Source organism: Leucopleurus acutus (assembly GCF_964270905.1).
Source record: "Leucopleurus acutus genome assembly, chromosome: 10".
Classification (NCBI taxonomy): Eukaryota; Metazoa; Chordata; class Mammalia; order Artiodactyla; family Delphinidae; genus Leucopleurus; species Leucopleurus acutus.
In genome coordinates, this window is record NC_139153.1 from 73,347,776 (window position 1) to 73,372,687 (window position 24,912).

Consider the following 24,912-nt stretch of genomic DNA (forward strand, 5'->3'; position numbering starts at 1 on the left):
CAAGGGGAGGAGAGGGCTTGGACGTTTTCAGGCCTAATGGCCTGAAAACAGGACAATGGGGAACATGAAGTCCCCCGGAGAGGTGGAAAATGAGGCTGATGAAGGGGCGAAGAAGCTGGGTCTTAGAGATTTCCATGTGGCGAGTTAAGAAACTGCCTTTTATCCTTTGGGTGATGGGGAACCAGTGCTGCAACTCCCTCACTATATTTTTGTGCTGTTTCCCCCCAGTCTTTTTTGGTTTTGTTTTTTGAATACCAGAATCTTTCCCCACTTTTCTCGCTATCGCCCTGCTCCTGACACCTCCTTCCTTCTTCTGCTGCCAGGCCACCAAAGCCTGCTCTTACGAGTTCCCCGTCTTTCCACCTTGTCTGGCGCCCCACTATTCCCCAGTTGGAAGCCACGCCCCCATGACCACGCCCCCGATGACGCACGGCGCCTAGTGCGTGGGGATTCCCGCGGCCGTGACCACTACCCGGCCTGCCCTGCGGCAAGATGGCGGTCTGAAGGGAGTGGGCAGCGGCAGAAAGTTTGTTGTGGGATTGGAGTAGTCGGGCCGGGAGTTTAGACTTGTAGGAGATCATGGGGACACCAACATGGAGTTGGGGCGGAGGAAGGACTAGCACCGGGGTTAAGAAGAGGAAATGGAGTGGTGGAAGGTTGGAGGCGGAGAGAAAAAAAGGCGATAGGAATGGAGGGGAGGGGGCCTAGATTCCAGTGGTAGCCCTGGGGCAGGGGATCCGAGGCGGGGCAACCAGAAGTAGGTACGCAGCCCCGGAGAAGCGGAGTCACGAACTGGAGCGGAACTTCTCAGCGGAGAGTAAAAAGCCTGGAGTGTGGGGCGGAGGCCCGACCGTACCAGGCCGGTGGGAGAGGAAAGGGGTCTTTTCCGTGGAGGACGAGAGTAGGGAAGGGGGGAAGAGAGACCTGAAGGACGTTGGGCAGGTTTGGTAAAGAGGGAACTAAAGCCAATCAAATGACCATCTTCTAGACTTAGATCAGCCTTTTCACAGTTCTTATAGCAGCATCTGCCCCAATTTCAGCTGAAGACTCAGGGGCCCCAGGGACTGGAAGAAATCACAATACTTGGAAAGAAGAAGAGGTAGCGACTTGCCCCAGCTCAACCCCAGAGCGGGTAAGGTGGCCTCCGGTGACAGGCTGGCATGCTCCCTGGGAGCGGAGCAGGATGCATGGGCTACGAGTGATGCTGAAAATTATTTAATCTGAGAAGGGCACTCTTCTATAGAGGCTGCCCTTTGCCTGTGGTCCCTAAGTTAATGTTCTCCTTAGATCTCACGCTGATTTTTGAGAGTTGGGTGTAGAATTGAGCCGTGTGTGCCTTCACCTGTGCAGGCGAACGTGGGCAAGAGCATAGAGATCAGGCTGAAAGTATTTGAACACATCCCTGTCACAAGCAGTGCATTCATGCTCACTGTATTTTCTTTGATCTCCCCATCACATCTTCAGTTTGGTATCCTGCCGGAAGTGGAGACTTGTGGGTGTCAGATGGTGGGGAGTCATAAGAAAACAAATTTCTGGTGGTGTTCACTAACCATTTAGGTACCTGCTGTCACCAGTTCCTGAATTCACTCTTGCAGCATGTCTGTCTCTTTTGATCGTTTCTTTTGGTAAGAAGGGCTTGTTAGTGTTCTTTGGGGGTGTGGATTTGGTGGGTAGGTGGGGTCAGAGAAGGGCGGGAGGCAGGTTGGGATCAAGGAGGAGAAACCCAGGTCAGTTTATGGTAAGAGGTCAAGCTGACTGGGGTAAAGCTCTGCGAACATTTTTCACATCATTCTGTCCCTGAGACACCTGATTTTGGAGAGCTGCTTTACAACCTGGACCAGTGTGGTGATGAAAGGAAAGGATTGTAAAACTTGCCCCTTTCTCTTCTGGTAGTTTTCTTCTCTTCCTTTATATTCTTCCCATCAAACCACATTAAAAAAAAATCAGTTTCATTAGCAAAACTAAGCATGGCTTGAGAGATAGTGGACTTGGGGTTGGAGAAAAGAGAAGGGGTCGGGAGCTACAGAGTGCTGTGAGTATGGTCCTCACTTCCTTTGATGCCCTGTGGTTATGCCCAAGCCAGAGTTGGGAGCATGCTTCTTACTGGAGCCTGTTTCAGGGCCAGCATCTGCTCCATGATTGGACTGGCAAGTCTGGTTTGATCTAGGACTCCGCACTAACCATCTCCTGCTCCCCACTCTCACCCCATCCCTGCCTGCAAAAGGCTTACTCCAGGCAGACCAATCCGAATCACTGTCACTAGACTAGCTTCAGTGCCTTCAAGTATCTGAAGAACTGGTGTTATTTAGCTGTGACTTCATTTCTAGAAGGTTGAGAAACTTCTCTTTCTGCGAACAATTTGTGGATGTCCCTAGGAAATTGCGATCAGCAAGGACAGTGTGGTGAGCGCACATAGAGATTAAGAGCACTGACTCTGGAGCCAGATTGCCTATTCAAATCTGCACTTTGCCATATGTAGCTCTGTGACCTTTAGAAATTGCCCAGCTCACTATGCCTCAGCTTTCTTATCAATCAAATGGGGATGGTAAGATTACCTATCTCATAGGGTTGTGTGAGGGTCAAATAAGTCAGTATATTAATGTATTTAGAACAGTGCCTGACACGCAATATGTATTTGTTGTTATTATACTAGTCAGATCTCAGCACTAATTTCTGCTTCATGATTGAACTTGGTGTCTCTCTGTGGAGGACCTGTACTGGTTTGAGCTGCTATCCTGATGTTAAGAAGAGGCACAGCTTTTGGATAGTATAGATTTTGTGTGTAGTGAGAATATCCTCGTTAAGCTATTTAAAGTGATGTTTAAATGCCAGTGATTTCCTGTTTGAAGCTGTGAGGCTGCAGAATTATCTAATTTGCAGTTGAGTGATAATAATAATAATAGTGCTTATTGAGCACATTCTTTGTGCTTGGCACTATTGTAAGTGCCTTACCTGTATGAAGTAATTTAATACTGTTAGTATCCCCATCTTACAGATGAGTAAATAGAGGTGCAGAGTGGTTAAGTAATTTGCTCAATGTCACCTAGCTAGTAAGTGGCAGAGCTGGAATTTGAACCCAGGCAATCTGGCTTCAGCAGTTGAGCCTTTTTTTTTGCATCTGGTATGAAATTAACTTTTAAATATGCCTACTGGCAATGTGTATCTCGTTTGCTTGTAATGATGGTTAGATGTATACCCATATTGTAGTAAAATATTTTTTGTTTGTTTAAAAAATGTTTTAGGAGCTGAGCTCTTCATCTCAGCTCTCTCCTTCCTCTCAGAGATAATAACTGATGCAGGGATTGGTGAGGGAGCGCCCTGTGCCATGTTAGCCAAATCTGGACTCTCTGTGATTCAACTTGGTGACTGTGCTTTGGAAAACCTTGGGCTGGGTTGGGTGAGCAGACAGTTACATTAGGATCCATTCTTAGCATGCATTAAAGGTGTGGGTGTGGGTGTTAGTTAATGTAGATGTAAATATAAGGCTCAATCTGACTATGATTACTGACATGAGCAGTTGAAGTAGCCATAGTGTTAAACTCATAGACAGTCTGGGTGCATCTTTCTTTTAAAAATAAAAAGTAGCAAACTACACAGGGGGGAAAATGTGGCATTTTAGACAGCTCCCTCCCTCTAACGTGAGAGGAAAATGGAAAGTAAATGTGCTTCTGCTGAAGCTTATGTTGTTGAGGAAGGCCCTGTTGCCGAGCCCAGTCTCTTTCCTTTTAACAGGCAGGAGACCCGTGTGCAGCCTTGGGGCAGAGGTGTACCCAAGGGTTGATTGACTGGCTTTCCTTTGCCCTGTATTTATGACTTACTCTTCCCCTCCTTCTGAGTCATGTCCTGTCTATTTAACACACCCTCGGGGTCCATCTTTTTCTTCAGTAAATGACTCTCCATTCTGCCATCAGGGTAGGCACGCGCCTGGTGTCGGGGGCTCAGGACTTGCCCTGGGAATTCTGCCGCAGCCCTGTGATGAGCTTTTCTGTCTGTTGTGGCATGTGTGATTTTGAGAGTTAGCATCTGTGAGTCTCTGCTCCCCTCCTCCATCAATAGAGGAGCCACATATCTCAGGATAATGTGCTTTATCTTGACTCGTGCTTCAGTCAGCATGCTGAAACGTGTTATCTCCGTAGAGTACACCTTTGTGTTTTGGTAGAAGTCCTCAGACTTTCTAGATTCAGGTCACATTTTAGCAAATGATTGAACTTCAGGGTGAAGCCTGATAGATTTTGAGCCGATTCTCTCCCTTTAGAATTTTCTTTTTGTTGTTGTCTAAATCAGTTTCTTCTCATAACACCCCATATTCATGTATTATCTTTGAATCGAATCCCTTCACCTCCTTCTCACCACCATATTTTGAGTGCCGAGGACCTGTGGGTAAACTGGGCCTTCATTTCTTCACCTGGATTCAGCCTCTTAACAGCTCTCTAAATTTATCTCATTCTCTGTAGCTTCTGGGCCTTTGCACAAGCTGGTCGTGCTGTCTGGAATGCAGACATTCCAGACTCCCTTTACCTTCCTTATTGCTCTTGTGGTCTCAGTTTAAATGTCATTTCCTTTGGGATCCCACTGCCCTTTACTGTCCTTCTGTGCTTACTTCTATTTTGGCACTTAGGCTGCATTGTAATTGCCTGTTTACTTGTCTGACTCTCACAAGACTCTAAGTGCCTTGAGAACAGATACTGTCTTACTATTGTATTCTAGCATTTAGGATAGTGCAGGGCACATAAGAGGTGCTTTATAATGCTGTGGTGCATACAGATGAATGAAATGTGGGCAGTCTCTCCCTACTCTACCCCACTGCTCTAAAAATTATTTTCCTAGGAAAAAAACCAATGTCTCTGCGGCTTCCCTGGTGGCGCAGTGGTTGAGAGTCCGCCTGCCGATGCAGGGGACGCGGGTTCGTGCCCTGGTCTGGGAAGATCCCACATGCCGCGGAGCGGCTGGGCCCGTGAGCCATGGCCGCTGAGCCTGCGCGTCCGGAGCCTGTGCTCTGCAACGGGAGAGGCCACAAGCCTGCGTACTGCAAAAAAAAAAAAAAAAAAAAAAACCCACAACAAAAAACCAAGTCTCTTCCCTTAGAAAGGCCATGGTTTCTCCCTTGTTTGGGATAAAGTCCACACTCTTTAACGTGGTATGCAAAAAGCACTCTGGCCCAAATTAAATTCAACCCTCTGGCCTGAGTTGCTGTCACTCTGCTTCATTTGTCCTGTATCTCCTTGCTCCTGAGGTTCCTGCTGCTCCTGAACCTTTTCTAGACATCCGCTTACTTTTTTCTTCTTGCTTGTGCACTTCACTCTCCATAATGCTCACCTCTGTCTCTGAAGCTCTGCTCATCCCCTGAGACCCAGCTTCTCTGTCTCCTCCGATGAGAAGACTTCCCTGCTTTCCTTTCTTCCTCTTGGTCCCCACAGCACTTTGAACCTCTGTCCTGGCACTTACCGTGTTGTGTGGTGAGTCCTCTGTTTACCTGTCTGTCTCTTTCACTGAGCTGACCCTGTAGAGGCGGCACCCTCCCTGATCATGGGGTGGGGGTGGGGAGATAGGGGAGACTGGGAGGGTGGGGGTGAGGGGAGTTGGAAGTGGGGTGAGCAATGTGGTAGATAGAGTCTGATTTTGGAGCTGGGTTTTAATCCCGACTCTGCCCCTTACCAGCTGTGCGACATTGGGCAAGTTGCTTAACCAGTAGGATCACTGGTCTTGTCCCCTATAAAGTGAAGGTGACATTACCTTTTTTGCAAGAGTATTGAGCATTAGAGATAATGAGTACACAGCCTGTAGCAAGGTGCCTGGCATATGAAGGATACTCAGTAAATATTTGTTAAATGAATGAATCCCACTTTGGAAAACTCAGTGGATAAGAAAAGGCTTTGTTTTTATTCAAGGTAGAGTAAGCCTTTTGATTTTTGCCAGGTAGCCAGGAACATTTCTGAGATGGGAGTAAAATTGAGAGAGTCTCCTTTTTTGTGATGAAGCAACAAAAGAGGTGAGATTGGGTACAGCATCAGTGTGCAAAATAAGATTGTTGAGCCTTCTCCCCATCTGTTATGTTGAAACAACTCCTTTGATGGACTGTGACATGCATGCGAGATTGATGATGACCTTGGTGGGTACAGGTGGGGGTGGGTAGGTGGTGGATTTGTAAGATGGTACAGAAAAACCCGAACGAACTCTTTGGTCAATCCAATAGTTAAGGCTGGGGATGACTGGATGGCATGTTTGATGATCCATATTCCCCGGTGTTTTGTAGACTGAAAAATGTTGGGTGAAGCTGATGGAACACATCTAGGCATTGAGGAAGCCAGACTTCTTGTCCCAGTTTTCTTACGGCTTCGATGATCTTCTTGTGCCACAGAACAGGCTTAACTCAGGTGCTCCCCAGAAATGGGGTGGAAGCTAAGGGTCGCTGTCCATTCTTTGCCTTTTTGTTTTTGGTATCGTTGATGGGAGTAGTTCTTCGGGCAGCAGTTCTGAACAAACACCAAAGGAATTTGTTTCCAGAAGTCTAGACCTCTTAATTGTATAATGCCAGGTGGTGCTCCAGTGTGAGTTTACAATCAGAGGAAGATTTGTCTGGGTTCTCGGGAGGGCAACCTTTTTGTCTGGTCCTAAAACCCCTGCCCCAGCCAGGTGCCTCTCCTCTTTGCTCTCAGAGCACTCATCACACTATGATGCAGGGGGGCAGTTAACCTGTCTCTCCCCATCTAGGGGCAAGATCTTTCTTTGAAGCTTCTTAGGGGCAAGGTCATTTATTGAAGGCTGAGCATTTAGTTAGACTGTACATAGTAGGTGCTGAGCAGCTCTGGTTCCTGTGTGACCCAACCCAGTCCTTCCTCAGACTAAAGCAGATAAGATCTATCTGGCAAAGCTTTTTGAACCCTCAGGAAGGAAGGTCCTGCATAAACAAACGGTGATAGTATTAACAATCGCATTACTAATTATTTTCCAGGGTTGAGTTAATGTGGTTAAATGATCTTCCAGGTGCTTGGCTTCAGCTGTCTCCCTTTTCAGCCTTACGTTCTAATCACACATCCCTAAGCCAGCAGGAAGGAGTTAAAAGAGGAATCGAAGTACACACAGGTGTATTTTCTTGCTTAATTAGCATCTTCTAAAAGGTCTTTGGTTGCTGGCATCCTCTTTGTTATTCATTAAGCTCCTTTTAGTGCCCACTGTAACCTGCTTGCTTTTCTGTTGTATCACTGGTCCTGTCTTGGTGGGCTCCATGCTCACAACCAGGACTTACTACAGCCTTGTTAGTGCCTAGATGAACTAAAAGGATGAAACCAGCAGGCAGAAGTGGATTGAAGGAGTTTTCCCCGGGCTCTACCCCTCATCCCTCGGTGTGGGGTGCACACTGCAATGTGGCATATCTTCCTGATGGCATCTTGGCAGGAGTAATAAGCTGCATTGTATGTTAAGCAGATTTGAGAGGAGATTGGGTGAGCCAGCTGGACTGGATTGTGTTGTGTGCTTTTAGGCTTCAGAGGGACTGAGTCCATGAGTAGAAGAGTGAGAACTTTCCTTGGTCTATCTCGTAAGTGCCAACTGTCTACTAGGTGACATTTGGAATCTATAAAGGACATGGCCTCCTATTTGTGAAGAGCTTCTGTGCTCTCACAGTAAACTGTGGCAGGGATCTCCCTGAGGGTAGGGACTGCTTTTTGGGAAGTCAGCCTAGACCCGAGAGCCCTGTGCTTCCACTCAGCCAACCAGAGAGATAGAACTCTGTGCTTATCGCCTTGGGTACTGAGCAGTGGCCTCTTTGCACCTTCCCAGGTAAGCCAAGTGGGGAATTCAATCTCAGAAGTCTTTGAGGGTCTTTAATTAGGGCAGAATTGTAGTCGCTTTCCTGTGGCTCCCTGGAGAAGACAGCTTTCCAGGCTTTGCACTGGAATTGGATATGGAGGGTTCTGTCCCAGTGTGTCTGTGGCCTTGGGCAGGTCACTTGTCCTCTCTGTCGCTTCAAAATGGGAGAACTCCACTTGTTCCGTGGGCCTCACTAGGCTATAAGGATCAAAGGAAATATAATGGAAGGGACAGCACTTCCAGAATGGTAAAGCACAGTACAGATGGAGGGATTTTGTCCATTTGTTGAGGAGCTGTATGTTTTCATCATAAACATAATGTATGTCCTCGTTTAAAATACCAACCATACAGAAAAGTATACAAAATTAAAAGTAAAGTAAAAAGACCTTTCCTTTCTTCCCCCACTGCTCCTGTCTAAGCCTTTTCCCAAAGATAGGGAACTACTGTTAACCATTTATCATGTATCTTTCTAATCATTTTTGTGTCCTTCCAGACATTCCCCATGGTGTATCGCCTGTAAAATAAACAAAACTCGATAGTAATACATACTGTTCTCCAGCTTGCTCTGCCCTCCTAACAGTTAACCCCCGGGGGGTGAGGGTGGGAGTGAGTCCCTCCCTGTTGGAGCCTTTGAGGAGCCTGGTTGCAGCCTCCTGCCCAGCCTGGTGCGTTCCTGGGGGCTGGCTCCTTGGGAGGATGGACCAACTTTCCTGGAGGCTCTTGCCACAGCGGGCACCCTGCTTATCTCTGAGGGATTGTCTTTTATTCTGGGATGAAATTTTCTGGCAGGAGTGCCCTTGAGTGGGAACCAGGATGGGTGCAAGCGTGATGCGGGCATCAACACTCTCGCCTCACGTGTTTCTCTCCTTCACTCCTCTTTCATCTTTGGCTGGGAAGGGAGTAGAATTACCTGATTTCTCAACCCCTGTTTTAGTGCAGAGAGTCTCCTCTAGCTCCTGAAACCTTGGATTAGCCAGGCCACTTGCTGCTCTACCTTTCAAAAGCAAACCAGACCCAGCTGGTGTTTATTTATTTATTTGTGTGTGTGTGTGGTGAGGATTCGGAAGGTAGCCTGCCCGTGGCCATGCTTCCTTGCCAGTCCAGCGAAGAGGTCAGAGCCCACAGGAAGAGTTGTCATCTTCTCTGCTAGATGGTTGTCTCACCCTTCATGGCCTTTTGACCTCTGGGGCTGTCAGAGCGATGCGGGGAGCCCAGTGAGGAGGCAGTTGGGAAGCCTGTCGGAGGCTTCTCCTGCCTGTGTTTGTTGTTGGCCTGAGCTTGGGAGAAGGCCAGGCCCATATGTGGGGCCAGGGTGGTCTCTGTTCTCCCCTTCCTTCCCCGAGTCATCTCATCATCTGCAGGCCTTTCAGACAGAAGGGCTTTCCTGTCCTGCTGACCCAGGGGTCACATCTTGGGTGGGGGTCTCTGGGACTCCACTGCTGTGGCACATTTGCCTTGAGATCTCAAAGCCGGGGTGTGTCGCTTCCCCTAGGTGGTTCTGGAGGCTTTCAGGAAAGAGTGTTCCTTGGGCTAGCTCTGTGGGAACGCTAGCCTTTCTGGGCATTGCTCATTCTGAGGGGGTGAGGTAGTCCCTCTCAGGGTCTGGGGAGCCTGGCTGTAGCATAGCCCTTATCCTTGCTCTTTGGGTTCCTCTGGCGCCAGCTCACTGGGAAGCATCATTCCCTGGCCCTTTCAGAAACTGAAAGGTGGCAGTGTGTCACCCGTTCCTTTGACTGGCTCAGCTGGCTGGGGTGCACACTGCCCCATTGTACTGGGCTTTCCATGCAGCTCTTGTTGCAGCCTCCGGTCCCTGGGCCAGTTCTCTCCTAGCCCCTTTCCTTGGAGCCCGTGGGAGGTGGTGGGGTGAACTCTGCTGGCACAGGCCTGGGCTAGGTGGCAGCTGCAGCTGTGGGTGGCTTTGTTCTTACAAGCAGTTTTCAGGGCTCTAGTGCAGCCTGGCAGCAATGTTCCGGGAATAGGTGAGACAGAGGAGCTTCCCCCTGGTAGCAGTGCCCCGTTCCAATACGGCAGTCCTCTCTTTCTGTTGACCATCCCTGGGGTCATGAGCTGGGCTCACTGCTATACTTTCAGGAGGCATGCTTTCTAGAGTGGAGAAAGCCCCTGAGGGTCTGGTGGTAAGTCTGGGGGAGTGTCCCTGTCAGGAGAGTGCAGTGTGTACCCTCAGGCATCCTGCAGCTTGGCAATCCTTCTGCTCTCTCTTTGCAGCTCCGGAGTTGGGCTGCTCACAAACCAAGCTGTCTGTTTGTATGGAGTGCCTGGAGGGCGTCTGCCATGAGTCTGTCGCTAACCGTGCTAACCAGGAGAGCTGGCTGGTTGGGGAGAAGACACTAACCCTGTGAGTCTGACCTGGGCCAGCTGAGGGTGCCGCCAGCCATGCCTCTCTTCTCCCTTCCTCCCCCGGCCTGTGCCTTCTCCCCTTTGCTTACATCATGCCATCTCCTCTGCTCGCTTGTCCTTACTACTGAGTTCCCTCCATTTTCCCAGTCTCCTTGCTGTGGGTGGGGCTGTGCATGGGCACCTGCCCATCTGCTGCTGGACTCTGCCCCTCCTTCTCCCTTTAGTTAGTACCATGGCTATCAGTTCTCCCTTAAAACAGAATGGTTAGCATTTCTGTTTAATCTGCTTTTAGCACCGTGGAGTTTGAGAACATCCCTCAGTTACCATACTGTTGGTTTCACGCCTCAGAGACAGATGGAACGAGAGTAGGAAGGGAATTTTCTGCTAGACTGGATAGTTTCCTCCCTTTATCAACAGGGGAAGATGGTGGGGATTCCCTGGTGGTTCAGTGGTTAGGACTCGGCCCTTTCCCTGCCGTGGCCTGGGTTTATTCCCTGGTCCGGGGACTAAGATCCTACAAGGCCTGCGGCGGGGCCAAAAAAAAAAAAAAAAAAAAAGAGGGGAAGATGCTGTCGCCATTATTCTCATCTCAGGGTACGAATTGAATTTAGGATCAATTGCAGGTTCTTCTTGGGGGTGGGGAAGTTGAGAAAAACCTTGGCCTGGCTGTGGGAAATTGCCTGGGCAGAAGAGTGAAACTACTTAAACTGAAAGCTGGAGCCCAGAACTAGAGATGTAGCTCCCATTGGTGACCGTGGCTCTGGGAGGTGGAGTGGGTGGAGTTAGTCCGCCCACCGCCTTCCACGTCTGGAGCTTCACGGGGACTTTAACCTAAAAGAGCTGGGAAGGGCGGCTCAGCCAGAGGGGGAAGGACCTGGCTTTGGACTCCACAGTGGGCCTAGGAGAGGCCTTGGCCTCAGCTTGCCATGGAGAAGCCCCCGACAAGCTCCCACCTCCCTCCAGGCTTGGAAAGGAGAAGGGGGTTCCAGAGGTAGCAGGAAGGCCGATTGCTCGGGGCTCCCTGGTGTTCTGCACGGGTAACTCTGTAGACAGACACCGTCTCCAGCCTCTGGAGGCAGTGCAGGGTGGGGTGGGCTGGATGGGGGAACTTGAGACCTGGAGGTCCTCTAAGTGGATTCTGTTTCCCTTGAGCCAGGAGGGAGATGGCAGGGAGCTGCCTGTGACCATGAGGTGTAAGTGTGTAAATGAGAGAGGGGGTAGGTGCTGCGTGGATGTGTAGGGACCCTGAGTAGGGAGGTAGCAAGCTGGAGGGCTTTATGGCTTGGCTGTGACCAGGAGAGCAGAAGGAGCGTGGAGTGGAGGGCTGATTCAGGGCCACCCTCGCTTTGCGCTTCCTTAGGAGCGGGCATGGGGACTAAGGTCAAGTGCTGCTTATGATCCTGGGGATTTTTTGGCCCTCCCTTTGGGTGGGGGTTGGTTTGCTTGGATCATCATCATCAGTAGTCTTCAGCCCCTTTGTTCCTGTCAAGTGTTTGCTTGAATGAGAGGCCAGGTGGATAGACTTGAGGTATTTGCTCAGGTGGGGATCCAGGTGAGCTCTCACAGGTCACCAGCACTAGTTCTGAGGCCTCAGGATGACTTTGGGGCACAATAATTCCCACCCATTCTGGCTTTTAAAAACCTGTCAGTCTGTTCTGCTTAGAGCGGGCAGGGGGCCAGGTCAGGGCCGCAGGCAGCATGCCCCAAGAGGGTGAGGTTGAACTTGCCCCGAGGGGTGACAGGCCTGCCTGGGGGAGGGGCAGCAGGGCTGGTCTGGGCACAGACTGGCATCTTCCAGCCTTGTCATCAGCCCAGAGCAGAGCCTGCCTGGGCCCCACCTGTGCTCTGCTGGCTGCTTGCCTGCCACGCGCCCAGCATCGCTGAGGGCTTTGCTTAGGTATCTCAGGAACAGCTGTGCCGGAAACTGGGGGCCTGGTGTGGGGAAGGCTGAACCCAGCCTGCTTTGGTCGGGTCGGCTCACTGTGCGGCTGTTCACTGACAGTCGAGGTGGAGAGGAGCCATACTGACTGGGGGGGGGGGGGGCGGTCCTTGTGGGCAATCTCAGGGGCCCCTGCTGGTTATAGGGCTGGCCCTTGTAGGGTGGTGGTTTGTGTTTCTTGGGCCTCAGCTGGAGGCAGAGCCTGGATTTCAGAGGCTTGAGAAGCAGCTAGATATGTACGGCAGGAGTATGTCCTGCCCTGAGAGGTGCAACTTCCTCCAGGCCTGTAGTGTTCAGAGACTACATCAGGGCTCACAGCTGAGGACGATTTCCGCAGGGGAGGCGCTAGTCCCTGTGATCAGATGTTCCTGTTTAGCGGTTGATTAGGGGCTTCAGGAAGGGCCCATATTTGTTTTTATTATTTATTTATATCCTGCTGGGTTAAGGTACCATACAGCACAGCTGGAGTATTCAGAAAAGGGGCCGTTTTCCTTTCATTTTAAAAGCAGCAGTGATTGCTAACGTCCATTTGACTTTCTTTGGGTGAATTACGAAAGAAGAGCTTTAATGGTTTTTGTGGTGAGGTGTGTGCCTTCCCTGATTCAGAAGGTTGGGTTCATTGGCCCCTTGAGGTCCTTCACTTGCTTGATTCAGTGACGGCTGGGAGCAGAGAGACATTAGTAAGTTCAGAAATGGTCTGAGCCCAGAGGAACTGTTGGGACCCTAATTTCTTGAAGAGAGTGTGGGTGATGTGGGGAGCTGGGGAAGCAGGCGGTGTCTCTGGGCAGGCAGCTGAACTGGGCCGGTGGACAGGGTAGTGCAGAGCTTGGGAGCTAGAGGAGACCTCCAGTGGGGGAGGGCAGAGTTTGAAAAGCCAAAGAGCCAGACCTATTTTGGATTCAATCCTGTCTCCCTCTGCTGGGCCAGTGTTGAGGGGGTAGCCTCTGAGCCCTGAGCAGAGAGAAAGCTGGATGCTGGGACCTCCCTTCCTCTCCTGCACTGGTGACTTTGCCCTTGGGCAGACCCACAGAAAGGATGGCAGAGGGAAGTAACAGGGCATCCTTGGCTCTTGGAATTGAACCTTTTGCTGTTGCCTCTGTGGGTGTTTGCAGGGAATGGGAGAGAGGATAGTGGTTTGGAGATAATCTGAATTCTGAAGAGGTTTCTCCTTATCCTACTCCGCTTCCAGCAGCGTCCCTGACCTCGATGGAGGCCCCAGGTCACATACCCACACTCTCCGTATCCACAAAGGGGAGTGGGTAGGAGTCCCATCTCCTGGTTTGAGAGAGATGCTTGGCAGATGTTTTGTCCTTTGATTAAAGGACACTGCTCAGCCAGCTCCTGGCACACATCGCTCCTTGTATCTGTCTCTGATACATGCTCTGCTCAGCTGTTCAGTGGGTTCACAGTGCAGGTTCCCTGTGCATGCCGAGTCCCATTTCTAATGAAAGTAGACTTTGTTCTCTGGAGGTAGCTAATCATGCCCCGTGGGCTGTAATCAGAGAGAAGGTATTTCATGCAGGGCAGGCGGTAACAGGCGGCCTGAGCTGACTGGCAGATTGCAACATGACAATTACGAAGCTATCAACACCCCCCCCACGCCTCCGCCCCAGCAGACAGGGGGTTGAGTCTGTCCTCTGAACTGATTCTGAGTAACTGAAGAATGAATACTATGCAGGAGAGGAAGGAGGAGGAGGAGTTAGGTGGGGTGGGGGCAGTGAGGAGAGCTGCTTTCCTTTCTCACCTCACCTCCACGAGATGGGAGGGTTTACTGCTGCTCTGGGTGTCTTCCTCAGTCGTGCCTGCAGGTCCAGCCCGAGGAGCTGCAGACCAGACTGGGTCAGCCAGGGGTTTTAACTTAGGCTTCAGCCTTTCTCCCAGAGCACAGCTGTTCTTGTAGTACAAACCCAGCATGTGATCTGGTACCCCACATCCTGAGTCATCTGCGTCCAATTCCTTGAAGCTCAGGTAGTTTGTGGTGAGGGATGGGAGTGGGATTCTTCCCTGTCAATTTCTAGAACTTCTAGAAGACTCTTTTCTCGGAGGTGCCCTGGAGCCAGCTCAGCATCCAGAGGCCAAGAGGACCCAAAAGGCCTTGTTTGCTCCTTGTGGCGCATGGCACATTCTGAGTTGTCCAGCTTTCCCTGGGGGCCTCTTCTTCTTGACATGGCATTGGGAGTCCTCCTTGGGCTGCAGCACTCCAAAGCAACCTGGGAATCTTGAGGTGAAGGAGATCTGGCCAGTGGAGGCTGCATCTAGTAGCTGGGTCTTCCTGGAGGGACCACTCTGCTGCCTTCCAGCTCATCTTTCCTCTTCTCCCAGCTTGTGGACCTGCTGTTCAGCTGCTTCTTACTTTGTTCTGCAGTGCACCTGGCATTGCTCTCACTCCTGGGTCTGACCTTCCCTGCAGTGCTTCCAGTCAGGGACAGCAGCCTGCCAGGCGCATCGAGTCCCTGTTCAGTACTGGAATTGTGGTCCCCTATGGGCTGGATCTGGGGTGCTTAGCAGATCTCAGGAGTTGGAGCCAGGGCCCCAACAAGCACTGGAATTTATGGACATGGGGCAGGGGGCGGCACGGACTTTTCCTCATGGACTTGTGTTGGGGTCACTGCAGGCTCCCTGGTCGACTGTCTCGCTAGTGGGCATTGTCTTCTGCTTCCCCAGTTGGGAGTCGTTTCCCTCCCTGTGACTCTGACACATACGAAAAGAGTTTTCTCTGGCTGGGAGAGAGAACCTCCCGTCACCACTACCATCCATCCCATAGTCCGAGCCTGCACTTACGATCCATCTCACTGCCAGCCACATCCACACTGTCTGTCCCCTCAGCAAGCCAGATTATCTTGCCATGAAAGCCTGGGAATATGTGCTGTGGGGCCGTGAGGTCAAGATGAGGCAGGATGAGCTTGTAGGACATGTGATGGTTAGAGCTGGGCCAGTAGGGTATGGAGTGAGACCGCTCTCTCCTCACAGGTAGAATGACCAGTTACCTGGGCCTGTCAGTGTCCTCCCTGCCCACCCACCGCCCACACAGGTGTCCCAGTACCTACAGGACAGTGTGGGCATTGGCAGGAATAGGGAAGACAAGAAGCTGAGAATAGAGGGGGTATATATAAAGGGGCCTGCAAGGAGAAAGGGCTACTGAGCTGAGTAGGGAGCAGGTGGGGAAGGGAGGAGGGACCTGACTTCTCCGCAGAGAAGGGGAGAAGGCAGAAGCCAGCTCTGGATTTCCCGGGAGCTCTTGGCTACCTGTATCTCTTAACTCCTGCAGCTTTGGCTCTTTCCTCTTTTGTAACTCATATACACCCCCACGCTGAGACCCCCTGACGATCAGAACCCAGGTGCCCAGGCTGGCTTGGGACTTTTTGGGCCTTTCCCCTGGGCCGGAGGAGCTCCCACCCAGGGTCCCACCGGAAGGGTAGCCCTGGGGAACCTGTAGGGGTGACTACACCTCAGGAATGTGCTGTCCCTTCAGGCCTGCCCGGATTCCTGCACGTGGAGTCAGCCCGACACAGCCTGCTGCAAGTGCCCTGTGGGGACCCACTCTGCCTCACTATCAAAGGGCTGGGGTGGCGGCTCGTGCCTGCTGCCAAGCCCCACAACCCCACACCAGAGGCCAGACTGCCCAGACAGAGGAGGGAGGCCACTCCTGCTTCCCGCCCTCCCCGCCCCCTCACGGTGCTTCCTGCCTCAGGCCCTGTTGGAATATGACAGGAGTCGTGGCCAGGGCATGTCCCAGCAGCAGGAACACACGCTTTAGCCCGCAAGGCTTCCCTCAGCCCCAGCTCTGGTGAGGTGGATGGCGGCCACGAGATTGTTTATGCCCAGAAGGCCACCTGAGGTTACTGCCTCCATTGGTCCCTGTGGTGGCTGCTGCCCCCATGCTGCAGCCCAGCTCATTACAGGTGGGGGAGAGGTCAGAACCCCAAGAACCTGGAGGGGACCTCAGAGGTCACTCAGTCCAGCCACCTCTGTGCAGATGACAGATTTATCCAGTGAGGAAAGGACTTACCCAGGGCCACACTGTGTGTCAGACACACCACTGAGCCCAGTGGAAGCCAGGCGTCTCAGCTCCCCAGACTGGGGCTTTCTACACAGGGTTTTGCAGCCTAGGCACTATTGACATTTTGTGCTGATAATTCTTTGTCGTGGGAGGCTGTATTGTGCCTTATAGGATGTTTAGGAGCACCCCTGGCCTCTACCCACTAGATGCCAGTACCACCCACCCCTGGTGTGACAACCAAAAATGTCTTCAGACGTTTGCCAGATATCAGGGGTCGGGGGAGGAGGGGGTGGGGGAGACCAAAATCACCCTGGTCGAGAACCATCATTGCTCTAAAATGCTCCTTTTTCTGCTTTTCTCCTGGACCTACCCCTCCTCATCACACAGTCTGTTCGCCACCATTGTTCACAGAACTAGGTGTTTGGGCTCCTTCTGGAAACATTGCCAGGAGCTTTTTCCCCCAGCGTCTTCTTGAGCCTCTGTTAGGCTTTTTCCTGGTGTTCTCTTCTGCAACCCTTGTCCCCCAAATCTCTTAGCTGTTTCTAGACTCTGAGAGGCCCGGGAGATGAACAGGACAGATGTGAGGTAGGATAGGGACAAGACAGGACCAGGCCTATCCCGGAATCAGGCATGTGATAAGCTGAGACCATGAACACACACACAGACACACATGTGTCTCCTCTGGGCCTGGACAGAGCTTTCGTGGGGAGCCCAGTGCTTCCACTCTTGTCCAGCTCTCCCTGGCGGGTACTGACAGACAGGTGGCTGACACCTGGTTTCCACTTTCTTCCCTTCTCTGGTTTCAGGAGCTATTGGCTAGAGGAAGTGGCGGGGCTGTGGGATGCGGAGAGCCGAGGGCTGACTCCTGGACAGCGGAACAGAGAGAGCTGCCGACAGACGGACGGTATGTTCCTGCTGAGGCCTGCACCCCCCACTGGGTTCCCTCCTGGGGAGGCTGGCAGGTGAGGCGGCAGCAGGCAGCCCTTCTTGGTGGGGGCTGGTGAAAAGAGTGGTGGAGGCCAGAGAGGCTTGACCTTGAAGGCCCTTAAGCTTGGTGACCCCCTGGAGGAGCTCAGGTTGGGAACGCATCTCAAACCCTTACTTTCTGGTTACGATTTTTTTTAAAGCTAACATTTATCGAACATTTCCTGAGTGCCAGCTACCGTTGTTAGTGCTTTACATAATCGTTAAAACAACCCTGTGAAATTGGTGGCATTCTCAACCCAGTTTAGAGTTGAGGAAACTGGTGCTTGGAGAGCAGCTTTTTCTCTGAGGCTGCTTTCCGAGCCCACAGGGGCAAGGGGTGGGCTGCTCCTCGGGCCCAATCCATACTCCCTGCACCCAGTCCCTGAACCCTGGCTTCCTCTCATCTGTTCCCCCTGGACCCGGGCCCCCATCCAGCACGCCCCTGACCCATGGGCACTGACACACCAGAGTCCAGCCCTTCGAATGACCCCAGCAGCAGCCCAGGCCTGTCTGCCTGCCTGGTGGCTCCTACATGTCCTCTTTTTTTCTCAGTTCAGAGGCCTCTTGCCACATCTCTGAGCCTCCTTCCTTGTTCCCCTCAGCAGGTTGAGGAGCTCTCACCTCCCAGAATGACCAGTGCAGCCCCTGCTAAGAAACCCTACCGGAAGGCACCACCTGAGCATCGGGAGCTGCGGCTGGAAGTTCCTGGCTCCCAGCTCGAGCAGGAGGTCAGCAAGAGTGGTGCCCCTGCCCTGGCTGGCAGATGCAGGCCCCTGAGGCGGGGTTCTGGCTGTCCTGAGGGCACATCTGGTCCCACCAGTTGGGGTGAGGGTGTGGCATTCCTGGTACACACTTGGGCTCTCAGTTGCAGCAGTGCTGGTGGCAGCCATGTAGACTCATAGGGGACAGCTGTGACACACGTCCATGTGTCCAGGACATGTAGCTCAGCAGAAGTGATCCCATGCAGTATTGTTTTTCGTGCAAGAGGCAGCCCACCCGATAGAGGGGTGCTAACCTGCCCAGAGGCCAGGACTCTGGTCCTCCACTGGTGGAGCAGAGCCATTCAACTTGCAGCCCCTCTGGGGGCCATTAGGAAGCAGTGCTCCAGCGACTTCCCCAAGACTAGCTGTTCTTTGCTGTCCCTGAAAGTCAGGCCCTCCTCCAGCTTTCCTTTTTCTGGCTGACACTTATCAAATACGTGCTCCCTGCTCGGAACTGCATTAGATTCTTAGGAGGGCTTCTTCAGGCAACTGCAAAGCATTCTCCAGGTCGGTTTTCCTCCCTCGTTCAGCTTACTGCAGGAGGAAACGAGTGCTGCAGTTTATTCATCTTGCTTCCATGTCTCTATCCTGTTGCAGTGCGTGAAACACATTTAAAGAACTTGAGAGATGGCCAGCACGTGCCGAGCATCAGGCATACCATGGCCCACTCTGGTCACATTCACGGCAGAAATGCCACCCATGACTTGCCCATTTTCAGTTCAGGAAACATTAAATTAAAAGGCCAGATATTGTGCTAGGAGCCACCCACTGGGCATTCCCCTGGTTTTGTAGATGAGGCCACTAGGGTTCAGCAAGATTAACATAACCAGGGTATGGTACAACAGGATCAATCCAGGTGTCAGTGGCTCCCAAGTCCATGGTCTGGGCCACCCACCTCGTTGTCCTGCCTGTGATTGGCATCCTGAGGCAGTCAGGCCAATCAGATGCTGCTTGACGTTTCCCTCCTGTCATAGCACGGGTCTGCTCTGCTTTGCGCTTGGCGGAGCTCTGGCTCGTGACCAACGTGGAGGCTTGAGGAGGATGCGGCAGGAGGGTGAAAGCAGAGGACGCTTTACTTGTCTCAGTCAGGTTTAGCCCAGAGGCTCTCCTTCCCCCACGTGCTTGTACTTCCCAAGCCTCTGTGAGGGCCTGATTCTGCCCTGGGGGCCAGAAGGGCTTTGGCAGAGCTCAGAACCCTACTCTAGCTCGCCTGGCTTCATCACTTCTCTGGAAAGTCTTGGCTGTGCCTGCAGGGCCCACTAGGAGCCCAGTGAACAGCTGAGAGGCTCTCTTTAGCCCTGGGAGAGGTAGCATGGGTACCAGGGCTCATTTGCAGTTGGCTCTAGTATTAAGAGGGGTTGGAGCTAGTATGGATAAGGGTGAGGGCTGGAATCTGGTTGGCATGGGAGAGAGTAGGCTGGTCCAGGTGTTACTGGATTGCCTCTATCTGTGGGGCCCCGCAGCCCACTTCTGCTGTGAGTGTCTCTGGGCTTCAGACATGGCCGTTTCCAGGGCTATTTGGAGGGGGTGGGGAACAAGCAGGAGGCCAGTGGTCCAGAGCTGAGCCTCAAGCTTCTGTTCTTTTGTGCCCAGGAGCCCCTGACTGACACGGAGAGGATGAAGTGAGTATCTGCTGCCCGAGAGCCTGCCCTGCCTCAACTCTGCCCCTCTTAGCTGCAGGCGAGGCTGTTGTTTCATTTGGGCTTTTCCTTGGATTAGGTAGAGGTAAAGGTTGGGGTGGGGTGTTTTAGGGACTCTGGAAGGAGGCTTGAAGTTTGGGACATTCCTTCTGGAAAAAGAGGTTTATTCCATGGGCTCCAAGAGGACCTGGCATCAAGGAGGTGGATGGCTCTGAGAGGCCTGCTCTTGCCAAAGCTCCCTTCCCCAGCTCCTGGCCCTCCTGTGCCAGCTGCCTCCCCGCAGCCCTTTCTGTCAGCTACATGAGGCCTCTGCAGAGGAGGGCAGCACTGGGCTGGGTTTCTAAAAGATGAATAATGGAGCAGCCTGATTGTGCAGTGGGGAAACTGGAGCTGGTGGCTTGCTGGCCAGCTGGCTTGGGCTGTAACCAGAGACAGACTGGGAACTGTAGCCCCTGCAATTCTGTCTTCTCGTTCTTCTGCAGTGAGGGGGGCAGACTGTCCTCTCCCATCCCCTCTGCCCCTCCCAGCCAAGCTGTGATCTCAGGGCCAGCAGGCCTATGGGATACGCTGCCCCAGACTCAGGCTGAATCTCAAGGAGTCCCCTGCCCACAGCTACCTGTTCTCACGTCACCCCTACTCCTTCCTTCCTGAATCCATCCTGGAACTCTAGGGTGGCCCTTCTATCTCTGATGCCCCTCTGCCCTTGACCCCTCACCCTACCAGGCTTTTGCAGCAGGAGAATGAGGAGCTTCGCCGGCGCCTGGCCTCGGCCACCAGGCGCACTGAGGCCCTGGAGCGCGAGCTGGAGATTGGGCAGGACTGCCTGGAGCTGGAGCTGGGCCAGAGCCGTGAGGAGCTGGACAAATTTAAGGACAAGTTCCGCAGGTGTGGGAACGAGGGGCCGGGACACACATGCACGCATCTCCCTGTTCATAGGAGGGAGCCCGGAGAGGCTTCAGAGATCATCTGATTCTGATGCGAAAACTGAAGTTCTGGGAGGGGCACTTGCCCAAGATCCCTTATGAAGGAGGGGATGAGCAGGGTCTGAAGAACAGGATCTTGATCCAGGGGTCTGCCTTGTGTCCCTCTACAGGCTGCAGCACAGTTACACAGCTTCCCAGAGGACCAACCAGGAGCTAGAGGACAAGCTGCATACGCTGGTAATCTGTCCAGGAGGGCAGCTTGGCTGGCGCTGTGCTCACAGGATAGCAGGGGCTGGGACTTGCCAGGGGACTGCCATCCTGCCCTGGGCTCGGGGAGGGGGTGGGCCGTGGTGGGGAGGGGCCCGCAGTGTGCTGTGAGAGTCAGGACTGTCTTAATGCTCACACTGTTTCTCTTCTCTCCTCGTCTTCCCTCATGCTGCCACCGTTGCTGCCGCACTCTCCTCTCAGGCCTCTCTTAGCCACAGCTGGATTTTTGCAGTTGCGTCTGAGTTTGTGTGTTTTCTCCCTTGCCCTCGCCTCCTCCTCAGCTGAGATCTGGGATTGCTGGGGCCCGGCCATTGCCCTCTGGCCACTCCTTTCCTCTTCCTCATGTGAGGCCTGTTCAGCAGTCAGTGCCTCCCTCCTGGGGGACAGCTGGGGAGCCTGTTCTTGGCTTGGGCAGAGTTACTGATTGATGTCACCACTGAATGCTCACAGCTTCTTGGCTGCAGTGGGCAGCAAGCCCTGGCCATTTGCGGGAAGGGGGCCTGTGGACCCAGTCCATGAGCTGAAGATCAGAAGACTGCTTCTGAGCCTGCAGCTCCCTCCCTCTCAACTAGATAATCTCACAGGCACCCCGAGCCGCCACGCAGCCCCACTCCCCACCTCCTCCCGCTTCCCAACCTGATCCTGGAAACAGCCACAGGCAGCATCGGCTTCAGCCCCTGGGTTTGCACAGTTCTTGCCTCTCAGGTACCAGCTGCCTCGCCTGGTGTGTAGAGCCCCTTGAGTGCCCTCCAGGGCCGGGCAGCTCTTAGACTGCTCTGTCCCGGCCTGGGCAGCTGTCAGTCATGCTCAGAGAGCCCCCTCCCCACAGCCAGCCTGGACTACAGGAGAGGTGTCTGGTCTCCTTCTGTCTGTCCATCGTCTGTCTCTGTGTGCCTTGGCTGCCCTAGCACCTGTGGCTTCCTGTGTCTCTGGGCCGGGAAGAGGGGGAGGGGAGGGGAGAAAGGGCTGGCTGGGGTGTGGGCTGGGTTCACTGTGAGTCTTGTGCCTCAGATCAAGAAGGCTGAGATGGACAGGAAGACACTGGACTGGGAGATCGTGGAGCTGACCAACAAGCTGCTGGACGCCAGGAACACCATCAACAAGCTGGAGGAGCTCAATGTACGGTCACCTCGGGGGCCTCCCTGCCTGTGCTGCCATGTCCTGGCCCTGCCCTGCTCCCCTGGGCTATGCCGGGCTCTGAACTGCGTCTGTGTCCGCAGGAGCGGTACCGGCTGGACTGCAACCTGGCTGTGCAGCTCCTGAAGTGCAACAAGTCTCACTTCCGTAACCACAAGTTCGCTGATGTGAGTGGGGCACTCTCCCTGCCAATGCCCGTCTGCCCTTGTTAGGATGCTTCCAACTCCAGTTTCTACACCTCTCTCTGTCCTCTCCTCATATCTTCAGCTCCCTGCTTTCTGCTTTGCCTTCTCCTCGCCTCCCTGTGTCCTCTGAAGCCAGTCAGCTCAGCCGCTGGTTGGTGTCCTGCATGCTGTCAAGGGCCCGTCACTAGGGGCAGAGTGGGGACTGGCCCTGTTGGTATTTCTGGAACAGAGACAGGGAGAGAGGATCTCAATTTCCGGATCCCATGCAGGAAGGAGGGGGTTGCCAGAGGTATGGGCCATAAGAATAATTGAGAGGGGCCCTTGCTCCAAGGGGCAAACCCTAGACCCCAGCGCTCAGGCTCAAGGTTGATGGGGCCTACAGAAGGAGTGGAGGTATTTCTAAGGCTTCTGGTCAATACTGATTCTCAAGCTTGTGTCTGGTTTGGGCAGAATCTACCACTGAGATGGGGAAGTTAGACGTTTGAGAGCATGTGGGCCTTAGCACCAGTTCTGGGTTCAGATCCTGGCTGTGTTAATCAAAAGCTTCAACTTATTTTATCACTACCGAGCCTCAATTTATCTGCAAAATGAGGATATACCTTTGTGTGCTGCGGAACAGGTGATAGCAAAGTGCCCAGCACACGGGGGACCTTATATGTGGCAGCCGTCATATTTGCCCTGAAGCAAGCTGTCTTAGGCTGGGCTCATTCACGTCTCTCTTTCCTTCTCTCGCTCCTTTACCCCAGCTGCCCTGTGAGCTACAGGACATGGTTCGGAAACACCTGCACACTGGTCAGGAGGCTACCAGCCCGGGGCCTGCCCCCAGCCTGGCCCCAGGGGCTGTGGTGCCCACCTCGGTCATTGCCCGCGTGTTGGAGAAGCCGGAGTCTCTTCTGCTCAATTCGGCCCAGTCAGGCAGCGCCGGGCACCCCCTGGCTGAGGATGTCTTTGTGCACGTGGATATGAGTGGGAGTGACCCAGGTGACCCAGCCAGCTGCCCAGCTCCGGGAAGCCCCGTCCCCCAACCCAATGGGGAGTGCTGCTCTCTGGGCACCGTGGGGGGCTCCCCAGAGGAGGAGATGTCCCTGCCGGCCTTTGAGAAGCTGAGTCCCTACCCCACCCCGTCTCCACCCCACCCGCTGTATCCTGGCCGCAAGGTGATAGAATTCTCTGAAGATAAGGTGCGGATTCCCCGCAACAGCCCCCTGCCCAACTGCACTTACGCCACCCGCCAGGCCATCTCCCTGAGCCTGGTGGAGGAGGGCAGTGAGCGAGCCCGCCCCAGCCCAGTGCCCAGCAGCCCTGCCTCGGCCCAGGCCTCCCCGCAGCACCAGCCCAGCCCCGCCCCCCCGGGGCTCAGTGCCCCAGCCAGCTCCGCCAGCTCCGAGGAGGACCTGCTAGCCAGCTGGCAGCGGGCATTTGTGGACCGCACTCCGCCCCCAGCCGCTGTGACCCAGCGCACAGCCTTTGGACGTGATGCGCTCCCTGAACTGCAGCGCCACTTTGCTTTTGGTCCCGCTGGCAGAGATGAGGAGGCGCAGGCACCTTCTTCCCCACCCGGTGAAAGTGGGCTTTTGCTGCCAACAGAAGCTGACCCTGGCTTTCCCAGAGAGGAGGAAGAGGAACAGCTGAACCTGCCCATCAGCCCCGAGGAAGAGCGCCAGAGCCTGCTGCCCAGTGATGGTGGCACAGAGGAGGGGCCTGGCACTCCTCGCACTGAGGGCAGGGCCTGGGCACTCCCCAGCTCCAGCCGCCCCCAGCGCAGCCCCAAGAGGATGGGGGTGCACCACCTGCACCGCAAGGACAGCCTGACCCAGGCCCAGGAGCAGGGCAACCTGCTCAACTAGGGCCCTGCTTGCCTTCCTGCCACTGCTGCACGGGGACTGCAAAGGTGCCTCAACCCTCGCAGCTCAGGGTCCCCACCTAGCCCAAGCCCTTGGCCTCTGCTCCCTGTGCAGATAGGATCAGGCTACACCAGGCCTTTCGCTGCACTGACTGTAACTGGTACCAGCTTGCCTCATGGTTTTTCCCTCCTGGAATATTTATTCTCCAAAGGTAACATGCAGCTGGGGCTCATGACCTTTCTTCCAGTCGGCCCAAATTGGTCTGTTCTGGGGAGCTGAGGGGGTTATTACATCAGTGTTTATCCTCCATCCTCCCTTCATATCCTCCATTTTCTATTTTTATCTGGCAGGGGGGTGGGGGGAGGAGGGTCATTGGGACTATTAACCTCTAATTTCAGTTTTCACCTGTTGCCCTCTCCCCCCAGATCCTCTGCACGAGCTGTTGCCTTCAAGGGCCTGGCACAGCAGGCCCTCGGGGGGATGATAGAGAGGACTGACTCAGGGCTCCCCTCAGCTGTTTCCTTCCTCCCTCTGGAAGGGAGTAGAGGGTGGGATTCAGGGCCCTCAAGCTGGGTTCTAGGTGAATCCTGGTCCCACTCCCAACCTTGGCTTTAGACTGTTAACTCCCAGCTTTGGGAAATTTTCACATCAATAACTATTTTAAAATTAAATAAAACTATTTTACTGGTATGGCCTAATTTGTCTATTAATGACCTTCCTTCTGCCCTTATTCTCCCCATTCTTGAGTATTCCCAGTCCTAATCACGTCCTAGTCTTTTTGCTGCTGACTGACCCCTACCACTGTTCTGCCTGGGGCTTCCCTGGGCACAGAGCATCAGGTGGAGGGAGAGGGTGTACCTCAAGTAACCCTGGCAGGGCCCCTGAGTCTCTCCTTGAGGTAGGGTCCAGCCCAGCTCGGGGGGGCTCTTTACCTCAGTTACGATCCTTACAGGGCCTGTGTAAGGTGTCACCCCAGAACCCCAGGTCCTGTAAGTCAGAGACCTGAGCCAGACCTGTTTGAGACATTTGGGGCCAGTGGACGCTGCCTGGAGCTTGGGCCGTGGGGTGGCACTGCCCCCTAGT

At 53.6% G+C, this 24,912-nt stretch overlaps 1 protein-coding gene across 6 annotated transcripts; it reads left to right on the forward strand.

The window, feature by feature from the left end:
* Positions 1 to 370: 370 nt before the first annotated feature.
* TJAP1 (tight junction associated protein 1) lies at positions 371 to 24,510 on the forward strand. 6 transcript variants are annotated; one of them, XM_082848301.1, is made up of 11 exons: positions 371 to 526; positions 1,041 to 1,132; positions 16,913 to 17,010; positions 17,675 to 17,800; positions 19,427 to 19,455; positions 20,197 to 20,358; positions 20,567 to 20,633; positions 21,675 to 21,782; positions 21,884 to 21,967; positions 22,732 to 22,966; positions 23,573 to 24,510. In XM_082848301.1, exons 4-11 carry the CDS (start codon positions 17,702 to 17,704, stop codon positions 23,830 to 23,832), a joined length of 1,044 nt encoding a protein of 347 aa, XP_082704427.1. In that variant the 5' UTR covers positions 371 to 526; positions 1,041 to 1,132; positions 16,913 to 17,010; positions 17,675 to 17,701; the 3' UTR covers positions 23,833 to 24,510. The 6 variants fall into 6 exon arrangements, with proteins under 6 accessions (XP_082704427.1, XP_082704422.1, XP_082704423.1 ...); XM_082848296.1 differs by having other exon boundaries at positions 22,732 to 24,510; XM_082848297.1 differs by lacking the exons at positions 371 to 526; positions 1,041 to 1,132 and adding an exon at positions 10,514 to 11,204 and having other exon boundaries at positions 22,732 to 24,510.
* The last annotated feature ends 402 nt before the right edge of the window (positions 24,511 to 24,912 follow it).

Excerpts from the sequence above, each read along its gene's own strand:
- TJAP1 (XM_082848296.1), top strand. The coding sequence starts at position 17,702 with ATGACCAGTGCAGCCCCTGCTAAGAAACCCTACCGGAAGGCACCACCT. Across the intron at positions 17,801-19,426 it reads GCTCCCAGCTCGAGCAGGAG|GAGCCCCTGACTGACACGGA; the intron begins GTCAGCAAGAGT and ends TTTTGTGCCCAG. Across the intron at positions 21,968-22,731 it reads GTAACCACAAGTTCGCTGAT|CTGCCCTGTGAGCTACAGGA; the intron begins GTGAGTGGGGCA and ends CCTTTACCCCAG.